This window comes from Emys orbicularis, chromosome 11, assembly GCF_028017835.1.
Source record: "Emys orbicularis isolate rEmyOrb1 chromosome 11, rEmyOrb1.hap1, whole genome shotgun sequence".
Lineage (NCBI taxonomy): Eukaryota > Metazoa > Chordata > Testudines > Emydidae > Emys > Emys orbicularis.
In genome coordinates this window covers 23174702-23197742 of record NC_088693.1, presented here as the reverse complement: position 1 = coordinate 23197742, position 23041 = coordinate 23174702, and the positions used below count along the sequence as shown (strand labels likewise).

General features: G+C 40.9%; 1 protein-coding gene across 1 annotated transcript in view; it reads left to right on the top strand.

Moving 5' to 3' along the window:
• The window catches only part of GTDC1 (glycosyltransferase like domain containing 1), a 266125-nt gene extending 255139 nt beyond the window's left edge, over nucleotides 1–10986 (top strand). The window contains exons 10-12 of the mRNA XM_065413468.1: nucleotides 1292–1362; nucleotides 2052–2143; nucleotides 10903–10986. Of these exons, the coding sequence (XP_065269540.1) occupies nucleotides 1292–1362; nucleotides 2052–2143; nucleotides 10903–10986 (247 nt within the window). The remainder of the gene's footprint in view (nucleotides 1–1291; nucleotides 1363–2051; nucleotides 2144–10902) is intronic.
• Nucleotides 10987–23041: the final 12055 nt, after the last annotated feature.

Here is a 23041-nt window from a genome sequence, read left to right as displayed (position 1 = left end):
CACTTTGAAATTTTTGTTAATGTTTAAAATGCAATTTGAAATGCATGTTGTTTAAAAAAAGCATGAAATTACAATTGTTTAAAGTTTATTATGACAAAATTAGCTATTAATACCTTGCTAAGTATTTGAGAGGAAATGTGTATCTTGGTCCTTCTAAGGCTAAGGACAGATTTAAAACAAAACTTTCTTTCTTTTCCCCCCAAAACTTAGCAGGACAAAAGGAAACAATTATTTCTGAACCAGGTTAGGCGAATGTAATAAAATAAAAACAAAATGCGCAGAAATACATTAAAATGCATGTGTTTTGTCATTATAAATTTGAAAAAGTGATTGTTGACAAGACGAGGAAATAAGCTGAAGTTAAAAATAAAGTCCTTCTTTGGTCAGCATGTTGGATATATTCAAAGACTTTCATAACATAAACATATTTTTAAAAGTGCTTTGAATTTCACTGTGTAATTTCTGGCCAACAGAAATTACAGTTGTATCTTCAAAGTTTATTATATGTCAGATCAGTGGTCATTGTGCAGAAGGAATAAGTTAAATACTCAGTACTTTAACCTGTTCAGTTATCAAAATGCAAATATAAACATGATAATTTCTCTTTAGATTTGCTATTTGATAACTTTCTGACATTCTTTTGCAATTATAAAATATTTAGGTTTGATATTATGGAAGGTTATGTAAATTATTCCTCAAGAAAACAACAGTATAAACCACTAAATGCTTTGGCAAAAGGTTCTTGACAGTATTTATTTATAAAATACAAATTTTGTGTCCTGAATCACATGATCTGAAGCATGTGTATAAAACGAAGATGTCCCAACATCTTGGCACTTTTCTTAGACAATGTTTAAGTGTAACGTTTGAATTCCTATAGTTTAAGAACAAAACACTTTATGCCAGGTAATTGTTATTGCATGAATATCCTTGTTTTTCTGCAGCATTATTAAGAAAAGCTGTCCATACTTCACCATGTTGTTACATGTGTCTGTCTGCTGATTATAAAATGTGTTAAACAGTATTTAAAAAACAAAAAAATGCAGAGCCGCGCTTTGATTTATTCAGCGAACAAAACATATGCTCGCTGTTCTGTTCTATGTAATTCATATGATCAATAAAATTATCTTTAAAAAGAGCAACTTTGGCAGTTAGAAGGATTATACTGCTGAACAGGGAAAATGATTTACTTCTGCTTTATGCAGTCAACTTCAATGCTGTTGGACCAAAAGATGTTTTTTGGCTCACTGATGTATTTTTAATGTATTTGTTTATTATTTTTAATCTTTAGGATAGAAGCTGTATATTGTGGTTGTTATCCACTATGTCCTAACGCTTTGGTGTATCCAGAAATATTTCCAGGTAGCTGCTTTAATGTACATCCTTTTTGTTGAAATGTAATACATGATTCATGTAAAGTTTGAGAATAAACTTGAGCAAAAGCAATTGTTTATTTGGCAAGCCAACATGTTAGTGTTAAGGAAAATGTTATGTGTTTTAATACATTAGACTAAGTTTATATTTACCATCTGTTCTTTCAAGATAACACAAAAGCAAGTTTTGAAATAGCATTCTTCATTGTTAGCATACACAACCCATAATGATACATTTTTATAAAAAGGTCAGTGCTGCTGCAATGGCTTGCAGATTTTGTTAATGATATACAGAGAGAAAAATAGAGGCCTGAAAATCACACCAAATTATTTAAACATTTAATACTTAATAATATGCAACTGTGGTACAGGATACACACTAATATAGTACCAGTTCTTTGAAAAATCTCATCACTAAATGTATCACATATGCATTGTGTTACATTAGAATAATGTATTTTAATCACCCAAAGGAGATGTCTAAACAGCACAACTACACAGTCTTATTTAGCATTAAACATCCTTGTGAGCTGAGGTAACCTTATAAAATCATGCTTAAATAATGTAAAACACGAGGCGGCACAGAGCAATATGCATTTTTAATTAGTAAAGTGACTAATATGGAGTGTGTGCTTTGAGGTTTTTGTTTCATTAAAAATGTATCTGTTTTTCCTGCAGCTGAATATCTGTATTCTACACCTGAACAGCTTTTAAAAAGGCTTCAAAATTTCTGCAAGAGACCAGATATTGTAAGGAAACATCTCTATAAGGTAGTTGTTCAGAATAGTTTTACAAGATATAATGCCATATTGAAGTACAAAGAAAAAAACTTAAAAAAACAACAACATTTAATTAACATACTAATGTTTAAAGGAAACATGCTAGGGAGGGATATTAGTTATTACACTAACAAGGATTAATTAAACTAGATGCCAGTTGTATTAACCTAGGTCTTATGAAATACATACACTTAATGCATGCTACATGCTTTTTTTAAAATTTATTGTTTTCTAAAATGACTGTCCTTTACATTTGGACCCAAGAGGCTTATAAAAATGAACCTGGATTAATGTAACTCATTAGTTTAAAAGGAAAGTAAAAGAAAGATCCTACAATTATACTAATGAGGATAAACCTACCTTCCTATCATAATTTAATCTGCAGTCCTCAAGAAGTCGAGGTGAATGACATCAGGTAAGTTCTTTTTGCCCCTTTTGGAACTATTTTGGCAATTATTGTGAATATTTAACTCTTTGTATTAAAAGTTTAAACGAAGTAAAAGTTAACTCTTAATGTGCTTATAATTTCTTATATGAAGAATTTAGAAGAAAGTTTACTGAAAGCATCATTTACTAATATTTATCCCACCATTATTCTTTGCAATGATTTCTTTAAAGAAATAAAAGTTTCAATTGTTGGAATGACCAATAAAATTCTGATCCATTAGTCTATGCTAAACTTGCTTTCAGATTTTTAAGATGCATTTGTACACCATGGTAGTAATTAAACTTTTTTTTATTTATGTGTTTGTAGAACATGTACTGATTTTTACATTATTTCACTAATAACCTATTATCACATGGTGATGTTTTGATAACATAGCTATTATTTTTACATGTGCTAATGTGAACATTTACAACACTGAGTGCTAAATTAGGGCTCTTACAAGCCTCAGGTGCCCTGGGGACCGGCGCAAGGCACATTTCCTGAGCGTGATAAAGGCATAACAAGTAGCATTTTAAAAAACATCTAGGTCACTTAGGAGCCTGAGACCTGTTGAAAGTCAATGGGACTTAGACTCTTAAATCACATAAGCACTTTTAAAAGTTTCCCCAACATCTTTAGAGGTCTGGAGGAGCATGGATAGAGGTGCCCCTTGTGATACCTGTTCAACAGGATTAGCAAGTGCTCTCTTTTTCTGTGTAGCCACCCCAGCATGCGGGTAGTGGACCTGCCAAGTAAACCTCTCCTAACCTGGGCCACTAATACTACCAGCAGCACTCATCCCCCTATCCCCATGCTCCTTGCACTGTGAACCAGAAAATGCTTGGCTTCTCAATGCATGCATCACCTGCCCCCTCCCCTCCTTTAGCACACCCATGCAGAAGGAGGTATAATTTAGTCCTGAATGTACGTTTGACTTATTTTGTGACCTAAAAATAGTCATTTACATAATGATACATCAAAAGAAGATGTTGTTTCTGCAGGAAACAGTTAAACTTCAAGTAAAAAAGGAGAGAACCAAAAATGCAATTTAACACCCAATTTCAAGCTCATTATCTTTCATTGTCTATTAACTTGGCAATGGTTCAGAAGGTAGCTCATAATAGTTTAAAATGCTGACTGAACACTTCCAGTATTCAGCATTACTTCTTGAGTCAGTACTATACATGGAGACTTCAAAGGGAAACAGTTCTTAAATGTTTACCTTGACATTTCCCAATTTTTTGCGTTCAGTTAGCAGTTTTCTTTCACATGGATCTACCTTATGCATATGGATCCCTAGCTCCTGCATAAAGGGAATGCTAGGATGCTGAAAATGGACATAGTGGCAGAACAAACATTGATACTAGAAGGGTATGATATCAAAGTATGGTGCAGAGAGGAATGTGTACACAGCCCCATAAGCAAAATGCTTCATTTGCGTCCAGTGCCTCCTTTTGAAAAAAAAACACTCCTTGGTGAATGAGTTTCAAGTAAAGTGCCACCACAGAAATGGAGCAGTTTATCACATCACTTCAAGTTGCACATTATTAACCCTGCAACTGAGTATTTGCAAGTTTTAAGCATTTGTAGTAGTTTTTGAAACAAGTAGCACTGGAAGGACTGGGAAAAAAATCATTTTAGAATTACAAAACCAGAGCTTGATTCAAAGCCCGTGACAGTCAGTAAAAAGATTCCCTTTGACTTTAATGGGCTTTGGATCAGGCTCTGAGAATGTGAATACACATAGACCCAAATATACAAGAATTGTTTATTTTGCAAATAAACTACCATTAAAAGGTTCTGAAAGAATATCCACTTAGAAATGTGTTGTAAATGAAATACTTCTTCAGACAGTTGAAACTAGCAGTAAACAATACCTCAGCGGTGAACTCATCTGGGGCATACACAAGCTTATTCACAGATATTAGTTGCTTTACATTTAGGAGTCCATATACAGTATGTACAGTAGAGATACAGGGAAAGAGAGAAAAGAGATCTGATATGGCAACTTGCTCCTTTTTTCTTCTTTCATAACCTTTTCTGGCATGCTCCATTACTAGAAGTTCAAAATACAGCTGTCTGTTCCTACAAAGAGACATAAAAACTCTATAAAAGCAAAAAGAATATTTTTCCTTTACATTTTAGACATTGTCTCATAAGTCTTGAAATAAAAATAAGCCTTTGCTTACATTTTCTGCTTATTTTTGTTGCCACTGTATTTATTAAGAGTATCGAAAGTAGTCAAATACATTACTGCATTATTCTGTCGATTATATGCAATGGTTGTGCCAACTTCTAAAGTTAGAGGCAAAGGAAGATAGAATGATACTTGTTACAAAAAAGGCAATCAACTTAAAAAATTTAGGACACCAAAGGCTGTGTTGTGAATAAGTCTTGGGTGCACTGTGAAGTATAAAGTGAAGCCAAGTACCTCTGAATGCCCAAGTAAAGCTGATATCTACCAGAACACAAGGCCTGGAGTGTCACTATTTGTGTTAATGGAAGTTCAAACAAGCAATCTCCCCTCTAATACCATGAAAGTGAACAAGCTAACACAATAGACTGTAACAGTGAACTGTACATTACATAAATACATATTTATAGTATTTTTAAAACATACATAAGTATCGTAAGTACCTAATAAGGACTTTTCATGGTACACACTGTTTACCCTTTATACTTTAATGGCACTGAAAGCTCATTTTAACTTGAATGCTCCATCCCACAATTGATTAACAGATGAAGAGGGGATAGTTGTGTCAAAAAATAATGGATCAATTATTTGCTCTGCTCTAGTTTTATTTAGCTAAAAGTTGGTCTTTGTTTTTGTGTATTCTAAGCCAGTACACTCACAGTCAGAACTAAACAAATAACAATGGTGCATCAGCTCCCAATGCCAGCTTAATGAGCCCAGCTAGGCTTTCTATCAACTTCAGCTCATACAGGCAAATTCATTCATATATCAGTTTCACTGAGAGCAGAATTTGGCCCATTTTCTGATATTACTATTATTATTTCTGTAACACCACAAGAGTACATTACATGCATATGAAAAGACACATTACCTGATTTTTATCTCATTTACACCAGTTTAACTCAGGAGTACCTCCACTGAAGTCAGTGGCATTACACTGGTGTGAAACCAGTTTAAGTAAGTAAGATCCCAGTCAGGCCTCCTTCCCCTGCCCTGAGTAATTTACAGTCTGATGGCCCAATCATGCTATTTTGTAGAACTAATCAGAAAAAAATCTGATTAATCATTTTTAGTCAGGATTTGCCAATTAATCGAAAATGAACTGGTTTTTGGCAATGGTTTGATTTTGACAAATTTCTGATGGACCACAGAACCTGAAAGCTTGCGAGCTTGCACTTTCAGGGTTTCCAGGCTCCCAGTTCCCTTTCAACCTCCCATGCAGGCTACCAAGAACACAGGGCTTCCTGGCTTCCAGGCCCATCCGCTCTGGCAGCCCGCTAGCCTGGCTGATATGGAGCTGGCACCTCTGCAAGCCCTGGAAGCTGACGACTAGAAACTGGCATGACATGATTCTTGTCAGTTTTACTGCTGCCCAGTGGCGACACTGGTCAGTCTCTTGTTCACTTGACACCAAGAGTCTGTTCAGTTTTAACACTGTAATGGGCAGCAGTTAAACTGACAAGAATCATATCAGTTTCAGCAGCTGCCAGGGCTTCCAGGGTCCCTACCTGTTCTGCAGCCTGCCAGGTAGACAGCCAGAGCTCCTTATGAGCATATATTGTTTCTAGAATGAAATATTTCACGATTTCAGTTCCATGAAAATTTCTGAGGTTTTTTTCTTTGTCCCAATTTAAGGCAGAAAAAATTGTTGAAATCTCAAAAACCATTTCCCAACCAGCTCTCCTAATTAGGCATAGCTAGGTGTTGCAGGCTGAGCGGGCTTAGAGGGAGTGCCAGGAGGTGCACAAAAACCTTGGTGCACAAAAACCAGTCACACACCTGCACGGAGTGCAACATATACCTGCCCTCTCCAGTGCACAACTGGCTAATTTCATTGCTATGAACATGGTGTGGGCTGTTCTTGCTCTTTTTGGGGTGTCATTCACCCCCAGAAGAGTAGCACTGGAAAGCAGAGACTTGCAGTCTATGCAGCTCTTATACAGGTCATGCAAGAGCATGGGAAAGCTTTATTCCTTAATCACTCCTCCCCTCCCCCACGAAAAAATAAGTTGCTCACCCACATAAAGGCGAAGAAGAAACTGTCCTGTTATGAACATAGGAACTGCAATATTGGATCAGATCTATGGTCCATCTAGTCCAGTATCCTGTCTTCAAAGCATCCAGCACTGGATGCCTGAGAAAGTCTAAGAACCCCACCATAGGCAGATGTGGAATAATCTACACGTGACATTCCCACCCAAGGTGTCATACTAATCTCTAATAGTTAGAGATTTGCTTAAACCCTGGAACATGAGGTTTTATGTCCCTTCCCAAAACTCTAATTTACTATTATAATTCTGGATATTACTGTTATCTGAATAAACATCCAATCACTCTTAGAATCTTGCTACATCTTATGGCGATGAGTTCCACAGTATAAGGATATGTTGAGTGAAAAAGTATTTCCTTTTATTAGTTTTGAATTTTCCCACCTTTCAATTTTAGTGAATGTCCCCTTGTTTTTGTGTTGTGAGACAGGGAAAATAAACGCCTCCAATCTCACTTCTCTGACATTCATTATTTATATATATATATATATATTTTATCATGTCCACTCTTATTTGTCTCCTTTCTAAGGTAAATAATGCCAATCTTTTCAATCCTTTTTGAAATGGGATGACCAGTACTACACACAGTATTCCAGATGAAACCATGTAATCAGTTAATACAATGGCATTACAACATGTTCTGTATTATTTTCCATACCATTCTTCATGCATCCAAATATCTTGTTAGTTTTTTTGACCATAGCTGAACATTCAGAGGCCTTTAATGAGCAGTCTGCAATGTTCACCACATCCTTTTTCCTGGGCTGATAAAGTTAATTTAGAACCCTGTGAGGTATATGTGTAGTTCAAATAATTCTATCTCATGTGCACTATTTTGCATTTATCAATAATGAACTTCATAGATTCTAGGACTGGAAGGGACCTCAAGAGGTCATCGAGTCCAGTCAGTCCCCTGCCCGCATGGCAGGACCAAATACTGTCTAGACCATCCCTGATAGACATTTATCTAACCTACTCTTAAATATCTCCAGAGATGGAGATTCCACAACCTCCCTAGGCAATTTATTCCAGTGTTTAACCACCCTGACAGTTAGGTTAAACTTCTACCATCTACCATCATGTTGTCCATTCACCTAGCCTGGTTAAATCCCTCTGTAGTTCCTCGTAGTCTTCTAATTAATTTTGTGTCATCTGCAAATTTTGCTACCTCCCTACTCACCACCTTCACAAGATTAATAAAGAAATAATAAGAAATAATAAGTGTTAAATAACATCAGACGTAATATGGAACTTTGAGAAAACCCGGTGCTATCTTTTGCTGTGACAAAAATTGACCTTTTGTCTCCTGTCTCATAGCTATTTTTTGATTCATGACCACACTTTGCCTCTGACCCCATGATTACTTAGTTTCTTCAGTAACTTTTTGTGAGCAGCTTTGTCAAAGTCTAGGGGCATGTCTACACTTACCTCCAGAGCGATCGATCCAGCAGGGGTCGATTTATCACGTCTAGTGAAGACGCGATAAATCGACCGCCGAGTGCTCTCCCATCGACTCTGGTAAACCATTGGAGCGAGAGGCGCAGGCAGAGTTGACGGGGAAGCATCAGCAGTCGACTTACCGCAGTGAAGACGCCGCGGTAAGTAGATCTAAGTACGTCAACTTCAGCTACATTATTCATGTAGCTGAAGTTGCGTAACTTAGATCTTTCCCCCCGACACCCCCCAGTGTTAGACCAGGACTAAGTAAATTATATCTACTTGGTTCTCCCTTTCCATTACTTTAATGTCACATTCAAAGAATTCTAATAGATTGGTGAGAGAAGATTTGTCTTTAGTTTCTCAGTTACTTAGATGTTCCATTGCGTTCCTTGTTAGAAATATACAAACAAGCAAGGAAAGGTGATTCACACAAAGTCATGTCATTTGGATTGTGTAGGATAGACAGGCTATTTTTTTATTCCAGGTGGTTTTATTTATTATCTGTGATATTGTTATTCTGATTTAAAAGTATTTTATATTATAACAATAGCAGGGAACAGACGATGCATCAGCCTGCACCCTAAAATTGATTGTTAAAACATGGAGAAAAGAAGGAAATGTTAAAATTAATGAGCAAAGAATTACAAGCCATGCTGGTTTGTACAATGGAAGATGTCTGGTGTACTTCTCAGATGGCTAAAGGCAGTTAGCCTCATGCCTCAAAAAGCAGCCAAGTCACAGACCCAGTATTTGAACACTTGTTTCCAAAAGCATTTGGTGTATTTGAATGTTGAGTTCCAAAGGTAATTACTGCATTGGTCAAGTTTGTCCTCTTAGATTCTTCTCAACCTAATTGTTACTTTAAAAAAGAGGACAAGGTGGTTTACAGGGTTTGAACTGAGCCAGTTCAAAGTGGTTTAGTGAACTGCTGTTTTCTTGAATGTTGGCATATTGTGCTCCCAATGTCAGCTTTCCTATTAAATAAACTTTAGTTCTTATGGTTGCAAAGATAATCTTAAAAATGTTAATGGAGAAAAAAACTGATGCAGCGCTGTCTACCTGAATCTGCAGATATCCTGAAGTAATAGCTCTGAGAATAGGGTGAAATGGCACTCTTAATTTGAATGAAATGTTAACTCTGAAGTCTAATGATGATAGTTTAAGTGGCAATGTTAATTATTTCATTGTTGATAAAATCATGCAAGAAAGAAGGGAGTCCATTGTGTTATGGAAAATTACTCTTCTGCTAGTGAAATCTTGTTTTCATGCCTCCAGTGGGAGGAGCTTGTTTTGTGGGTGGAGCTTGGAAGTGTACCAATTCTTCCTGCCCTCTCCCCCCCCCCCCAACTCAGCCATTGGTGGTTTAGGAACTTTTGGTTGACTCATATTCCACTCCTTTGAATAACAACCAGTGAGAGCCTTTGCAGTTTTATACAAACAAACAAAAACCACACAAATATTCAGTTGTGTAATGGTAATGGCTTATCAGAACACCATAAAACCCAAACACACTTCCACTGATGTACACACAATGGAGAAGGACATTATAATTTATTTGTATCCTACAGGAGGTTGTTATTAAATAAAGGCCAAAAAATCAGGACTAGTCTGGTCAAATCAGGACTAGTATCCACATTACTGCTACTCAGTCCTGCCAATTTTACTTCAAAAAATATTTAATATTTAAATTGAGTTTAGTGCATGTGAAAAATGATAGATTAAAAATACTGGAGACTGAAGTCTTCCATCCACAGAACTGATAGTAACACAACACACAATAAACTTCCATATAATGCCCCTGCAATGGTCTGCCCTGTCTAAAGGTGGGAGAGAGAGTCTGGTCTTCCTGCCCATTCAGTCCTTGGCAGCACCTCTGCTGAGACTGCCAACCACACTTACAGTTGTTTGTTGGCATGAATACTTGTCTAATAGCAAATAAACTGAGACTGCCAAATAATTTCCTGTAGATCATTAAAAAAAAAAATCAGTAACTGAGTCACTACTGACCTGGATCAGATTTGAACCAGTGGCTTAGGTGAAGAGCAGGCATCATATCCCTTTCTTAGTCTTCTGGACTTTCCGGCCCCTGCTGTTTACATCATTTAATAGAAAGTGAACGTTAAAAATAAGCATATTTGTAAATCAAGTTGTGCTAAAACTCATGATTGCACCATTCTTAAAACAAACTGCACAGTTCCTACTTTTGGTAGAGTGATGCTTCACCTGTGACTGTCCCTTTAAAAATGAAGTTTGTTTCTGGGGAGAGGAAATGAAATCATCACTTAAGCATCTTCTGGTTTTGTTCCGATTTAAAAAGTTCTCGGTCAGACATGAAGCCTCATAGGCGCAGCAACGTGCTGATATCAGGCGAGGTGTTTGCAGCAAACAGCACTTGTTTACAAAATTGTTCCATCCTAAGATTGGGAGTCTAATACTTTGATCCAATCAGAGGGCAGGATTTTCTGACCCTGGTTTACAGTAGTATTTATACTATCTGCACTACTTCAGACTCTACCTCTGAAGAAATGAAATAGTTCTATATTAATCAAGCATTTATGTTGTTTTGTTTACACTAAGGACAGCTCTTTTGTGTTTTAGCAGCTCATGTTCCTTCATTTGAATCCTTTTCTTTTTCTCATAGGGTGAGATGGATCAGTTTTCTTGGGCAGCACTACGTGGTAAATTCAGGTCTCTGCTCACAACAGAACCTAGGGAAGATTTGTGACAGATGGGGCTAAGTCACAAACTTGCAGCCTAAGGCAGAATCTGTAGAACTTTCCAGAGTGTGCCCATATTTACCTGATCAGAGAGAAAAGAAAATCTGCAGAGGAAGCTGAGCCTGGCTGCTTGTCATAGCTGACACAGAGCCATCTGCCACAAACCTGTGGCGGCTTCAGATCTCCAATCCCTGCCACCACCCCAACTCAAATTAAATACAGATTCCTAGAGACGTTATGATGGTTACACATGTCCTCGGCATCACATGCAGGAGACTGTTCAAAAAAAATATGTGGCCTGTTGTATAACCGCACTCATGTATCCCATATGTGGTGCCACATTGAATTTCCGGTTGAATCTGTTTTTATCCTTTGTACTGGATGACATGGTGCCTGAATTCTTTCTTTTTGCCGACATGATGGCAGCCAAACTGCAGCTTCAAACGCTCACACTTGGCTGGGTTTCTACCTAGGTTGCCAGGTTATCATTGGAGCCTTATTGTGTCCTCAAAGGGCCACAGGGCCTGAAAGGAGGATCAGAGTGCTACTGGACTAATTGGGCAGCCATCTACGAATTGTTTGTAGGCAAAGCACTTTTCTTTTTGCAAATTAATAACTCTCTGGCACAGGGTTTTTAAGTGAAGGTATTAATAAGGGGTCTGGCAGGTATTCCCATGATTCACAGTTACATTTGCATTTAATTAATCTTAAAGAAAGCTGCAAGATAAACAGCTGTAATTCAAACTAGCATGGGAAATATGCTACATGGTGCCATCTATCCGATAAAATGAAAGCTGAAACACTTGTTTTATTTCTCTCAAGGATGGAGAACAAACAGATAACAGTCAAAATACTTCCAATAAAAACCAGTAGTTTTTATGTAACTGCAGTTCATCAAAAATCTTTGCATTCAGTTACAAATATAATCTTTTAAAGATAAATCACTTATGATTCTAAGCATTAGGCTGCTATATTTGTTGATGTAAAATGTTTTGAAGATTTAGATTGTACAATAAATTTTTAATAAAGTGCCCACTGCAATTTTTAATTAGCATATCTCATTCATGTATAAGTGTGTACATCCATCTGTATGCTTATCACTGTGCATATCCTTGTGACAGAGTCAATGAATACAATTGTGTCTTTATCTGATGAATTTAGAATCTGTTTTGCAAATGATAATAAAATGTTATAACAACTCTAAGATTTTCAACTGTGTTCTGGGAAGAAGCAAGAGGTAAACAGGAATTCTCTCGGTAAGTCATTATGGTTTAAACTCTGCTAACACTGCCATCTCTTAATTGACAAATAAGCTTTCAACTTCCCTAGTTTGGGGCAAGATAGCTTCTCTTCCCCCACCTCCAAAAAAGCCTCTATCACCTGAATACTAATTGAGTTTTCTTCTTTAGGTTTGCCAGTGTTTCCCCCAATTCCACAGTACACACCAGTTCCTGCCATTCAGAGAGGAATGTACTGAGTAATATGTTTCTTTCTTAAACATTCTCTGTTATCCATACTTGTGAACTCTGAACTTACAACTCGGAAGTGATAGTTAATCTATTTTGTTATACCATCAAGCAGTGTAGTGGTCTCAGATTTTATAGTGTGAGAGATACTGTACGCATACCAGTATTCCATGATTGCTTTTTGTTGATCAGGGAAATTATTACATGACATTCTGATGGGTCACTTGTAAACATTGTGATGTTTTACTGATACTGAAAAAATGTAATATTACAATAATCATTTGTGCATGTATGTTTGCTTCTCCCTATTGTTACATACACTAAAATTACTGCAAACTTCAGCTTTAAACTGACCACTAGAAATGTAATGCAACAGTTAAAGCTGTCATTTCATCCTGACAGTCAGTCTAGATGTTGCTGCACATAAGCAATACTACTACTTTGCACTTGTATAGTACTTCTCATCTGAGTATCTCTGCAAATATTAAATGTCACAACATCCATGCGGAGGCAAATAAGTATTTTAGATGGGGAAATTGAGGCATGGCATGGTTAAATTGCTTAAAATATCAATGTCAGAACCATCAAAGGGACCTAGGAGTCCTGATTTCCTGCTCGAGCCCATAGGCAACAATCCCCTCACACATTGTTCTGACACCCCTGCTATCCCAAGGCATAATTGTGAGTTAAAAACATTGAACCTTATCCAAAAGCCCATTAAAGGCAATGGAAAGACTCCTATTGATTTCAGTGAGCTTTGGATCAAGTCCAAAGAGAGAAGCAGGCCTTAACTCTGGGTTTTTTTTTTTATTATTTTTTTGGTTTCATCGCTGTTAGTTTAATGTAATCTTTTGTATGTGAATTACAGTTGATTTTTTTTATAAATGTGTCTTTGAGAAGTTAATTGATTCTCCGCTACTGATGAAGAGTCATTGAAACCTCAGGGAGGGATAGAAGATTATCTTTCTAACTGTTCAGATATTTATGTACCCCCATTGCTGTAGTAATGGAACACATGGAGGCACTTTCATGTAGACCTTTTCTAGATTAGGAAAGTGGTCAAGTTTAGGTCAGACTTGGATGGGAGGGATAGCTCAGTGGTTTGGGTATTGGCCTGCTAAACCCAGCGTTGTGAGTTCAATCCTGGAGGGGGGTCACTTAGGGATCTGAGGCAAAATCAGTACTTGGTCCTGCTAATGAAGGCAGGGGGCTGGACTCAATGACCTTTCAAGGTCCCTTCCAGTTCTATGAGATAGGTATATCTCCATATATTATTATTATTAACTAGATGAGCCTGACCTGAACTCAACCTTTTTCCAAGTCTAGTCAAAATTTTAGATGATGTGACAATTTCCCTAGAACCGGTAAGGTTCTTCTTTTGAAAGAAAGTGGAAGTCCCTATTACTCTTCGAGGCACATAAATTCTTAGAAATGTTGGACAGGAAGGGACCTCAGGAGGCAGGGCCGGCTTTAGGCCGATTCAGCCGATTCGGCTGAATTGGGCCCCGCGCCAAGAGGGCCCCGTGCCACAGCTCTCCACCCCGTCCCCAGCTCACTTCCCCCTCCTCCCCTCCCCTGAACGCTCCGCCCCCTGCTCCTCCCCCGCCCCTGCTTCCCGCGAATCAGAGGTTCGCGGGAAGTCTGAAAAGAAGCAGGGGCGGGCAGGCAGCACCTGGTAAGCTGAGTCAGGGGTGTGGGAGGGGGATGTGAGAAGCGCTCCGGGGAGGCGCGGCGCGGCCCAGTCCGGCCCCGGCCGAGCACCTCCGGCCCCAGCAGCTCCGGCCCCGGGGCGCCGGCCCCGGTTCTGGCCGAGCGCGCCGGCCCAGCCCGCTCGGCTCGGCTCCGTCCCGGCCCCCGCGGCTCGGGTCCGGCCCAGGCCCCGCAGCTCTGCTCGGCTCCGGCCCGGCTCCCTTGGCTCGGGCCGGGCCTGGCCCCCGCAACTCAGCTCGGGCCCGGCCTGGCCCGGCCCGGCCCCCGCGGCTCAGCTCGGGCCCGGCCCCCGCGGCTTGGCTCAGTTCGGCTCGGGCCCGGCCCCCCGGCTCAGCTCCGCCCCGGCTGGAGCTCTGGCCAGAGCGCAGCCCGATTCCTGGGGGCGGGGCTTTCGGCAAGCCACGCCCCCAGGAATCGGGCCCCGCTCTTGCTAAAGCCGGCCCTGTCAGGAGGTCATCAAGTCCAGCCCCCTGCGTTGAGTCAGGATCAAGTAAGCCTAAACCACTCTGACAGGTGTTTGTCCAACTTGTTCTTAAAAACCTCCAATGATGAGGATTCCACAGCCTCCCTTGGAAGCCTGTTCCAGAGCTTAACTACCCTTATAGTTAGAAAGCTTTTCCTAATATCTAACCTAAACCTCCCTTGCTGCAGATTAAGCCCATAACTTCTTGTCCTACCTTCAGTTGACACAGAGACTAATTGATTTCTGCCCTCTTTATAATAACCCTTAACATGTTTGAAGATGTTGTCAGGTTCCCCCTCAGTCTTCTTTTCTCAAGACTAAGCATGCCCAGTTTTTTTAACCTCATAGGTTAGGTTTTCTAAACCTTTTATCATTTTTGTTGCTTTCTTCTGAACTCTCTCCAATTTGTTCACCTTTCCTCAAGCATGGCGCCCAGAATTGGACACAGTACTCAAGCCGAGGCCTCACCAGTTCCAAGTAGAGAAAGACAATTACCTCCCATGTCTTACATACAACACTCCTGTTAATAAATCCAGAATGATATTAGCCTTTTTTGCAACTGCAGCACATTGTAGAATCAGATAAAATTTTTGGTCCATTATAACCCCCAGATCCTTTTCAGCTGTACTACCACCTAGCCAGTTATTGCTCATTTGTAGCTGTTCATTGGATTTTTCCTTCCTAAGTGCATGTCAATGCACAACTTGAAATGCTTAGTTTGTGGACAGAATGTACCCAGAAAGTTTATATGTCAGCAGATAATTAAAGAGTGTTTGTGGATCTGCACATGCTCATTTATTCTTCATACTAATAGGATTTAGTATTTTTAAAGTCAAAGAGAACCTGTTATGGACTAATATCCTCATTCCCCTCCTAAGAGGAAAGACATATCTACCCCCTATAAGGGTTCGATTTGCACCCACTTATGTCTGCAGAGAAAACTTTTGTAAATAAGGGATTCACTCCCTAGACACCAAGAAGAGCTGTCGGGGGAGAGGCTTTCCTCCATGATTGCTTTAATTCATGGCTAGGTTCATAGGAAGCCCACTGATGGAGGATGCCTGAGAAATGTTTTGTATAATCAGCATATCTCCTAAGTGGACTAGGCCAACCCCCTTCCTGGTTAGCACCACCGGTGTTCTGGGCTATTCTGACCTGTGTCAGGCTTCCCGGCTCAGCGGATGGGATAAGGTTTGTGAGAGGTTTGAGCCAGTACTCTTCCCCTCAATCCCCAAAGAAGAGGATTTCCACCACAAGAGGCCTGCAGCCTGGGTGCTGCTATAGTGTGAAACAATCACGAAGTGTGTGTTTGCTGGCGTTTTTAGTAGTTTCTCAGGACCAAGGAAGAGTCAGCCATTCTGCACAAATTCTTCTAAAGCTTTTACTTTAAAAATGTTCTAGATACAAAATTTGGTTTTCAGTGCTGTAGTCCATACTCATATGAGTAGCCTATATTTACTGACCTACTCATGCAAGTAAGAGCTGCAGGATCAGCCCTTGCCTTTGTTTATCTTGTATCTATTATTGTTTCATCTACATTGAAATAGGAACAGCGAGTTCTTTGATATAAATTGTTAGTTTCACTGCAGGTCTAGTAATTGCCCTTTTGATCTTTGATTAAATGCTTTTCTGTAATGTCTTACACCAGTGGCTCACCACAGATAGCTCTCTGCCATCTTCACCTGTAATACACTAGGGCTCTGAGCCTACACTCCTTGCATGTCCGTTTAAGTTACTGCCTATTTTGAGTATTCTGGGAATGCAGGTTTGTTCCATAAGGAAATTATTTTTCCTTCTCCTGTAGAAGAAGAGAACAGCTCTGTCTACACAATGGAAATTTTTGCAAAATGTTCTGGCCCTTGCTAGCACCAGTTCAGTCTCATGTTGGTAGCATTGGGAGTCCTGGTATAGACATGCTGCCATTCATGTTTTATGCCCTGTGTCCTCTGACCTTGCACAAACCTGTGGTAAATCAGGATGCTGGATTTTTCTATACTGACACCAGTAGCCTGTGCATATAAAAGAACAGCATTAAGCAAATTCTGCTTCTCCATTACACCTGTATAAATCTCCAAGGGGTATGCTCCAGAGTAACAGGACAGATTCTACCCCTCATTTATATTTTTAAAGGCAACAAATTTCCGTTGCTCAGATGGATCAGTGCAGACATCAAGGAGCACCTTAAATTGGAAAAATTCAAGGGGAATACTACCCTGTAATGGGGCTAAACTCATTTTTACTAAAATACTTTAAAAATGCTTCACCGTGTTAAACTAGGCTTCATCTTGAAGTGAAATTTTGCCACAGACGTATGAAGCTTTGCAAATAAGGTTTTATAATAGAAGCACTGTCAGAATGTTAATTATAGGGTAATAAATAGCAATGCTATATTATCCTCTGATATTTCCTTACACTCCTAGTGAATATGCACAGCTGTTGTTGAAAACTGGTAATCCAGTACTATATAACCATATTACATCTTGCACTTACAACACACCCTTCATGTAAGCAGCATCATAGAGCACTTAACAGGGAGAAGAAGCGAAAGCTGCTTCTAAGTAGAAGCCTTAACTGAACAAATGAGCTTTGAATTTTAACATAAGAATCCAAGTCAAACCAGAATTCTTGATCTTGCCAGGAGAGGCATTCCAAAGGCAAGGAGCATGCCAAATACAAAGTCTTTGCTCCAGCATTATGGAGGCAGTACTTTAAAAGCCAGCATAACTTAACGATCAATCAGGACTAGACAGAGCAATAACATCACAACTGAAGGAGGCATAAAAGTTATACAAAGCGTTTGTAATATGGAGGAGGGAGTGGAATTTTAACAAGAAGAATTAAACTCTGGAAGAGCCCCTTTTCTTCTTGATGAGCTGGGCTGGCTGTAAGAAACCAGAGAGACTTCCAGGGCCAGAAGGATGTAAGTGGGGGGTAGAGAAGGAAATCAAGGTTAAACAAGGCCAATAGGATCTAAAAATAATAAAAAGCGAGAGCAGCCCCGCGGAAGTGCACGAGCCAGCTGCAATTCCGAACCGTTCCAGCGCGAAGGCGGGAACCAAGTGGGGGAGACGGGAGTGGGTCCGCGCACGGATCGATGCTGTCACGCACAGCACATGCTGGAGCTGCGTTGGTTCTCGCAGGAGCCGGAGCTTGGCACCCAGAAGATGGTGTGTTTGCAAGAGATCTAGCAAAGGCGGAGGAAGGGAGGAAAATATCCCCTGGCTGGGAAACGTGCATGTTAGGAAGCGAAGGGCAGCAAAGGCTGGTTCGCTGGGGGCGGAGTTGCCCCTCGAACTAAACGGGCGTGGCGAGTCCCGACTGTGAAACGCTCCTGGGCTGGGGGCGAGTCCCTCAGCCTCAGGGAGTCCCGACAAGGAAGAGAAACGTGGGTCGAGCGAGAGAAAAATGTGTAGGGCTGGACAACGGGGGTTCGGTAGTCAGCGTACGAGACCTAACGCAGGTGCCAAGCGGAGAGGGGCCGCCCCGCCAAGCCAGGCCTTAGCGTCCATCCACTGGCCACCTCCTTTTGGTTTCAAGGGACAAACAGGCTGCACAGTCTTCAGCGGAACGGCAACAACTCCCCCCAAGAGTGCAGGGCTGGCTGGGGGAGGGGGGGGTCTTTCCAAGTGTCAGAGTTCCCAGCAAAATGCTGCTTGGACGTGCGAGCCTGACACTGAACGGGAAGAACAAAGGAGGGGGGGGGGAGGGTGCAGCTGAGTTGTGAGCAAATCGAGCCCCGGCTCGTAGGCGCTGCGCCGCCCCACACCTTCAGCCCAGCGTGCATCTGGAGCCTCAGGCCGGAGCCCAGCCCGGGGGGTCAGCGGCGGGGATGACTAACAAAAGCAGCCGCGTGGAAGCAGCCATGTCGTCTGAGGCTGGAGAGCACTTCTTGGGAGCAGCCTCCACCGACGTGTTCTCCTTTTGTCGCTCGCAGCTATGTTCTCTGGCTTTCACATCCACTTGGCTGTTCACACTGGAGCGCTAACGCTGTGATACTAGGCCAGGAAAATAGAAGCAGCAATAAAGCAAAAATCAAAAAAGAGGGGGGGGGGCTGGACTGGCTCTAATGAATCGCTTCGGTTTAAACACTTAATTTAAAGCTTAAAACGCTTGGTGAGTAACGATGGGGGTTATTTTAGAAGCAAAATATGCTTGAGTGGAGTATTAATAGTCTCCCCCCCCACACACACACACTCTTCTTCTTCCTTCCAAGAGGTTCCCCAGGCCCCTGGGTACATCAGCAAACTGTCCTCCTACATGCTGGAGCGTGCAGCTGCAGCTCGGCCCCGGGCACACACCTACCCACAGTCACCATCGAATGCGCTTTACATTGACACAGATTAAAAACGAAGAAGGAGAGCAGGGACTTTTTGAACAGTCTCTGTGCTCCCTTTTGCAGGGGCCGTCAGCTGACACATGGCAAACGCGGGACAGGGGCTGTTTGCCTTACTATAATCTGTAATTAGGGATCCCACACTCTCTGGCTAGCCCTTTGTGGCAAATGACAAATATTCCACAGCATCTCCCAACCCTGGAATAAACACATTTGCACCAGCGAGGGAGGAGGTGCGGGAACCTCTGGGGACGGGAGCTGGAGCTTGCTTTCAGGGGGGTGCTGGGGTTTTTTTTGGGGGGGGCGGGAGGTCATTTAAATTATGACCCGTGCAACTATTAACCCTTTGATTATCCCAGGGAGAAGCAGAAAGAGATGGAAATAAATGAGGCTTGTTATGTTTCTTCCCGAAGTTTCCATTGCGATTCTCCACCCACCCCGAGCTATATTCGCGGCTATTCTTCATTTCTAACCAACGTATCATTTAAAAGCAAAGTTATTTGCTCGGCTAAGTCTGGGCTCTGCATACGTTACTGCTGCTGACTTTCTCTCCTCTGTCCGGGGTGGGGGTGGGGGGATCTCCCCCTAAAAAGGAACAAGAGGGACCTGTGAAAGGGATGCGGCAAGCGAGCGGATTTGTTAGTTTCCCGGGAACACTGGCTCATACTCTCCAGCACAGCTGTCAGGAGCAGGGCTGGCTCTCAAAGCACGCTCCGACAGCGCCGAGTCCCCGACTCGCCCCCCGCGTTCTGGGCAGCACAGATCCTGCTGCTGGCCCGGCCTGGGAATCGCTTCTAATAAATCCCCCAGAACAGGGGCACGGGCGCTGTTTAGGGGAAAGAGAGAAAAGACACCGCTAGTTTGGCGGGGGGAGGTAGGGGGGAGCAGCAGTGAGGCGAGGGGGTAGCAGCTGAAGTCCTGTAGCAGTGCTGCTCTCCCATACGGCTGTGTGCAGTCATCCCTGCTCTAGTTAGTTATCGCTCTGTTTTATTAGGTCTTAAGCTCCCTCTTTTTGTCCTGTCTGGCTCTGCACCTCTCGGATCCCTTTGCTAGGAGGTTTGTGTGTATCCCCCACACACGCACACACACCTTTTGGCTGCAGCATTTTTGATGCAAATCCCCAACCCAGGCAAAGCTGAGCCCAAGGAAGGTGTAATCCGTATTAACCATGCACGCACGAAAGGCTGCAGCTTTCGCTGCTGTAGAAACACTGGGGGCACAGGCAAGGAAAAATCTGACATTTAGTAACACTTCCTTCTCCTACCTAGCTCCAGAAGGGGACCCAAGGTGAGGATTTATGCATTGTCGGGTTTTAGGAGGGGCTGAGGTGCGATCCTTAGTGAAAACAACGCTTGCTTTGCTAGATTTTGTCGTTGATTTTTGATCGGAAACTTTGTTCCCTTAAAAAACCCCACGTGCTGTAGAAAGAATGTTAACAACAGAAGATGTGTTGTTCTTTGGCAAGTGCGTCGTTACTAGCTCAGAGGGAAACATTTACTAATATCCTTGTACACCATTTATAAATAAATGACCAACAAAGCCAACAATAATAGCAGCAAAAATCACTGCTCCCCGGGATCGCTTTCCCCCCGGTGGTTAGTGGCTAGGCAGTGTTATGAAGTTTAGGTCCAGGCGTGGTTTGCATTTGACTTTTCCTTATGTGGTGGCCATGCTTGTCAGTCTGGTTTGCTGGCGTGCTGAAAGGCTAGCCAGTAACCGGTCAGAGCAGTGACTGCGTATTCCGAGTAAAATCCTGGCCCCACTGAAGTCCGTAGGAGTTTTGCTGTTGACTTATATCGGGGCAGGGTCACACTGTATGTTTCAGAACTGTATCTACACTCAGGCACGATGGATCTGTTGGCCTTTTTCCTTAGCCCAATACTGTATCATCCACATTTCCCAGGGCGTTAGCAAAGTGTGGGTTTCCTATGACAAGGTGGTGTCTGCATAAAAAGGGAGAGTTGAAGATCAAATTAAGGAGAGTGGGAGGGATCCTTGCAAAGGGCTTAACCTTTAGAGCTTTGAAGGCAAAACAAGGCAATTCATTGGAAAGACATGTCTGTAAACAATGATAATTAGCCTTTTTCAAAATCATAATACTGATTAAAATCTCTGATTAATTATTTATTCATCACAGAACCTCTTTGCAGACCTGGGAATACTGATTGAAAACTAAGTGCCTCCTAGATTTTGTATTGCAAGTGGGAAAGAAGCATAAAAAGGGGCTAAGAGGGGCATGAAAGAGGAATCTAAGCAAACAGAATTATTTCAAGATCTGATACTTTCTTCTTCTTTTCCTGTCAGTAATACATTCCCCCCCCCCCCAACACACACAATTTTGCTATTATGAAAGTGTTTCTTGTTCTAAGTGCAGGTGTTAGACTAAATTCAGTTGGTACTAAAATTGCAAACACACTTTCGCTCCTAGGAAAGCAATTGAAGAGGAACTTCTTTTAACTCCATAATAGCAGGTTAGGCAGTAAATGCACACTGATGGTCAACTAGCCAATTATGGTATAAATATCCCTTGTTTACAGAGAGGTGTTAAATGAGCCTTTAGAGTACAAAGGATCAGACTGTCTAAGCTACAATTTGTGTTTCATCCCATTATGTCTCCCCTAAAATGGCCTGTGCCACTGTAGGTAATGTGCACACTGAACATGCTATTCTCTGTTGATTTTAGTTTGCTTTATTTCAATGCACACTCTTGTTTACTTTTTAAAATTTAAATAAATGTCAGCATTGTATAATTTCCATGTTAACAAAGCGGTGAGCAAAATCCCTTCTATGTTTATAAAATATTATTGTTTAATTCACATAGTTTAGGAATTCCAAATGTTGAGAATAGGAAGGAGGCCAAATACCATCTGTTTATAGCTATGATGCATCGTCATATGTGTACTTAAAAAAAAAAAAAAAAAAAAAAACTTTAGTCCACCATGCCACTATTTTATTTGTTCAGAATATGGTGTGGAGTTAAAATCGCTGTCTGTCATTTGCAAGATTCTCTGGAGTAGTTTAAATTTAAACAGGAAGGGAGGAGAAGTTACTCACTGGCTTTCTTTTTCTATCAAATTAATCAAATGGATTATCGCTCCACCACAACCAGTGGAAATGCTAGTTGTGTCACTTTCACCCAGCCTTTAATATTCTTGAATTTTAATTTAGTCAGCTTTATAAATTCTGAAAAACAGCATGGGCAAGATTTTAAAAAGTGATTAATGACTTTGGATACCTCATTTTTTGGGTGTCGAATTTCATCGAGTGATATTCAATGATTTTAAGGCCAGAAGGAACCATTATGATAATCTAGTTTGACCTTCTGCACAGGCCAAAGAATCTCACCCGGTAATTTCTGCATCAAGATCATAGCTTCTGCTTGTGCTATATCATGTCTTTTATAAAGATAAGCACTCTTGATTTAAAGACTTCAAGGGATGGAGAATCCACAATAGGTCTCTATAAGTTGTTCTAGTGGATAACTACCCTCACTGTTAAAAATTTGCTCCTCATTTCTAATCTGAATTTATTTTGCTTCAGCTTCCAACCATTGGATCTCATGCCTTTTTCCTGTTAGATTAAAGGACTGTCTACTATCCAGAAATTCAAGCCACCTTGAAAGGCTCTGATTTTCTACAAGTGCTTGACTCCCACCCTCTGAAAGCCAGGCCCCTGTAGGATGGCTCAAGTTGGGCTCCCGAAATCACTAGTTACTTTTGAAATTGAAGTACAATATGAAACAAAATATGCACTCATAAGGCAGGGAAAGTATGCTAGTTAATAATTAAGTATGCTACCAATTATATTGCAAAAATACCTGTGAACATTAGTGGGTTTAGAACTCCAAGTTAAAACCCTGTTAATTGAATTGTCCGTAATTTACATTCTAAATAAAAGGTAGTGTGTATACTTAACAACAAAGGGAGTATCCCTGAGTTAAGTAGATAAGAAGATTTTTGTTCCAAACCCCAATTAGTTAGTACGTCAAGCCTTATAGATGTCTTCGTACCTTTAAGAGCTGGAGAATCCCTAATAAATGTACTTAAACTTCCTAGTGAGGGCCAGTGTGGTGAATGCAGAGATTAGTGTTA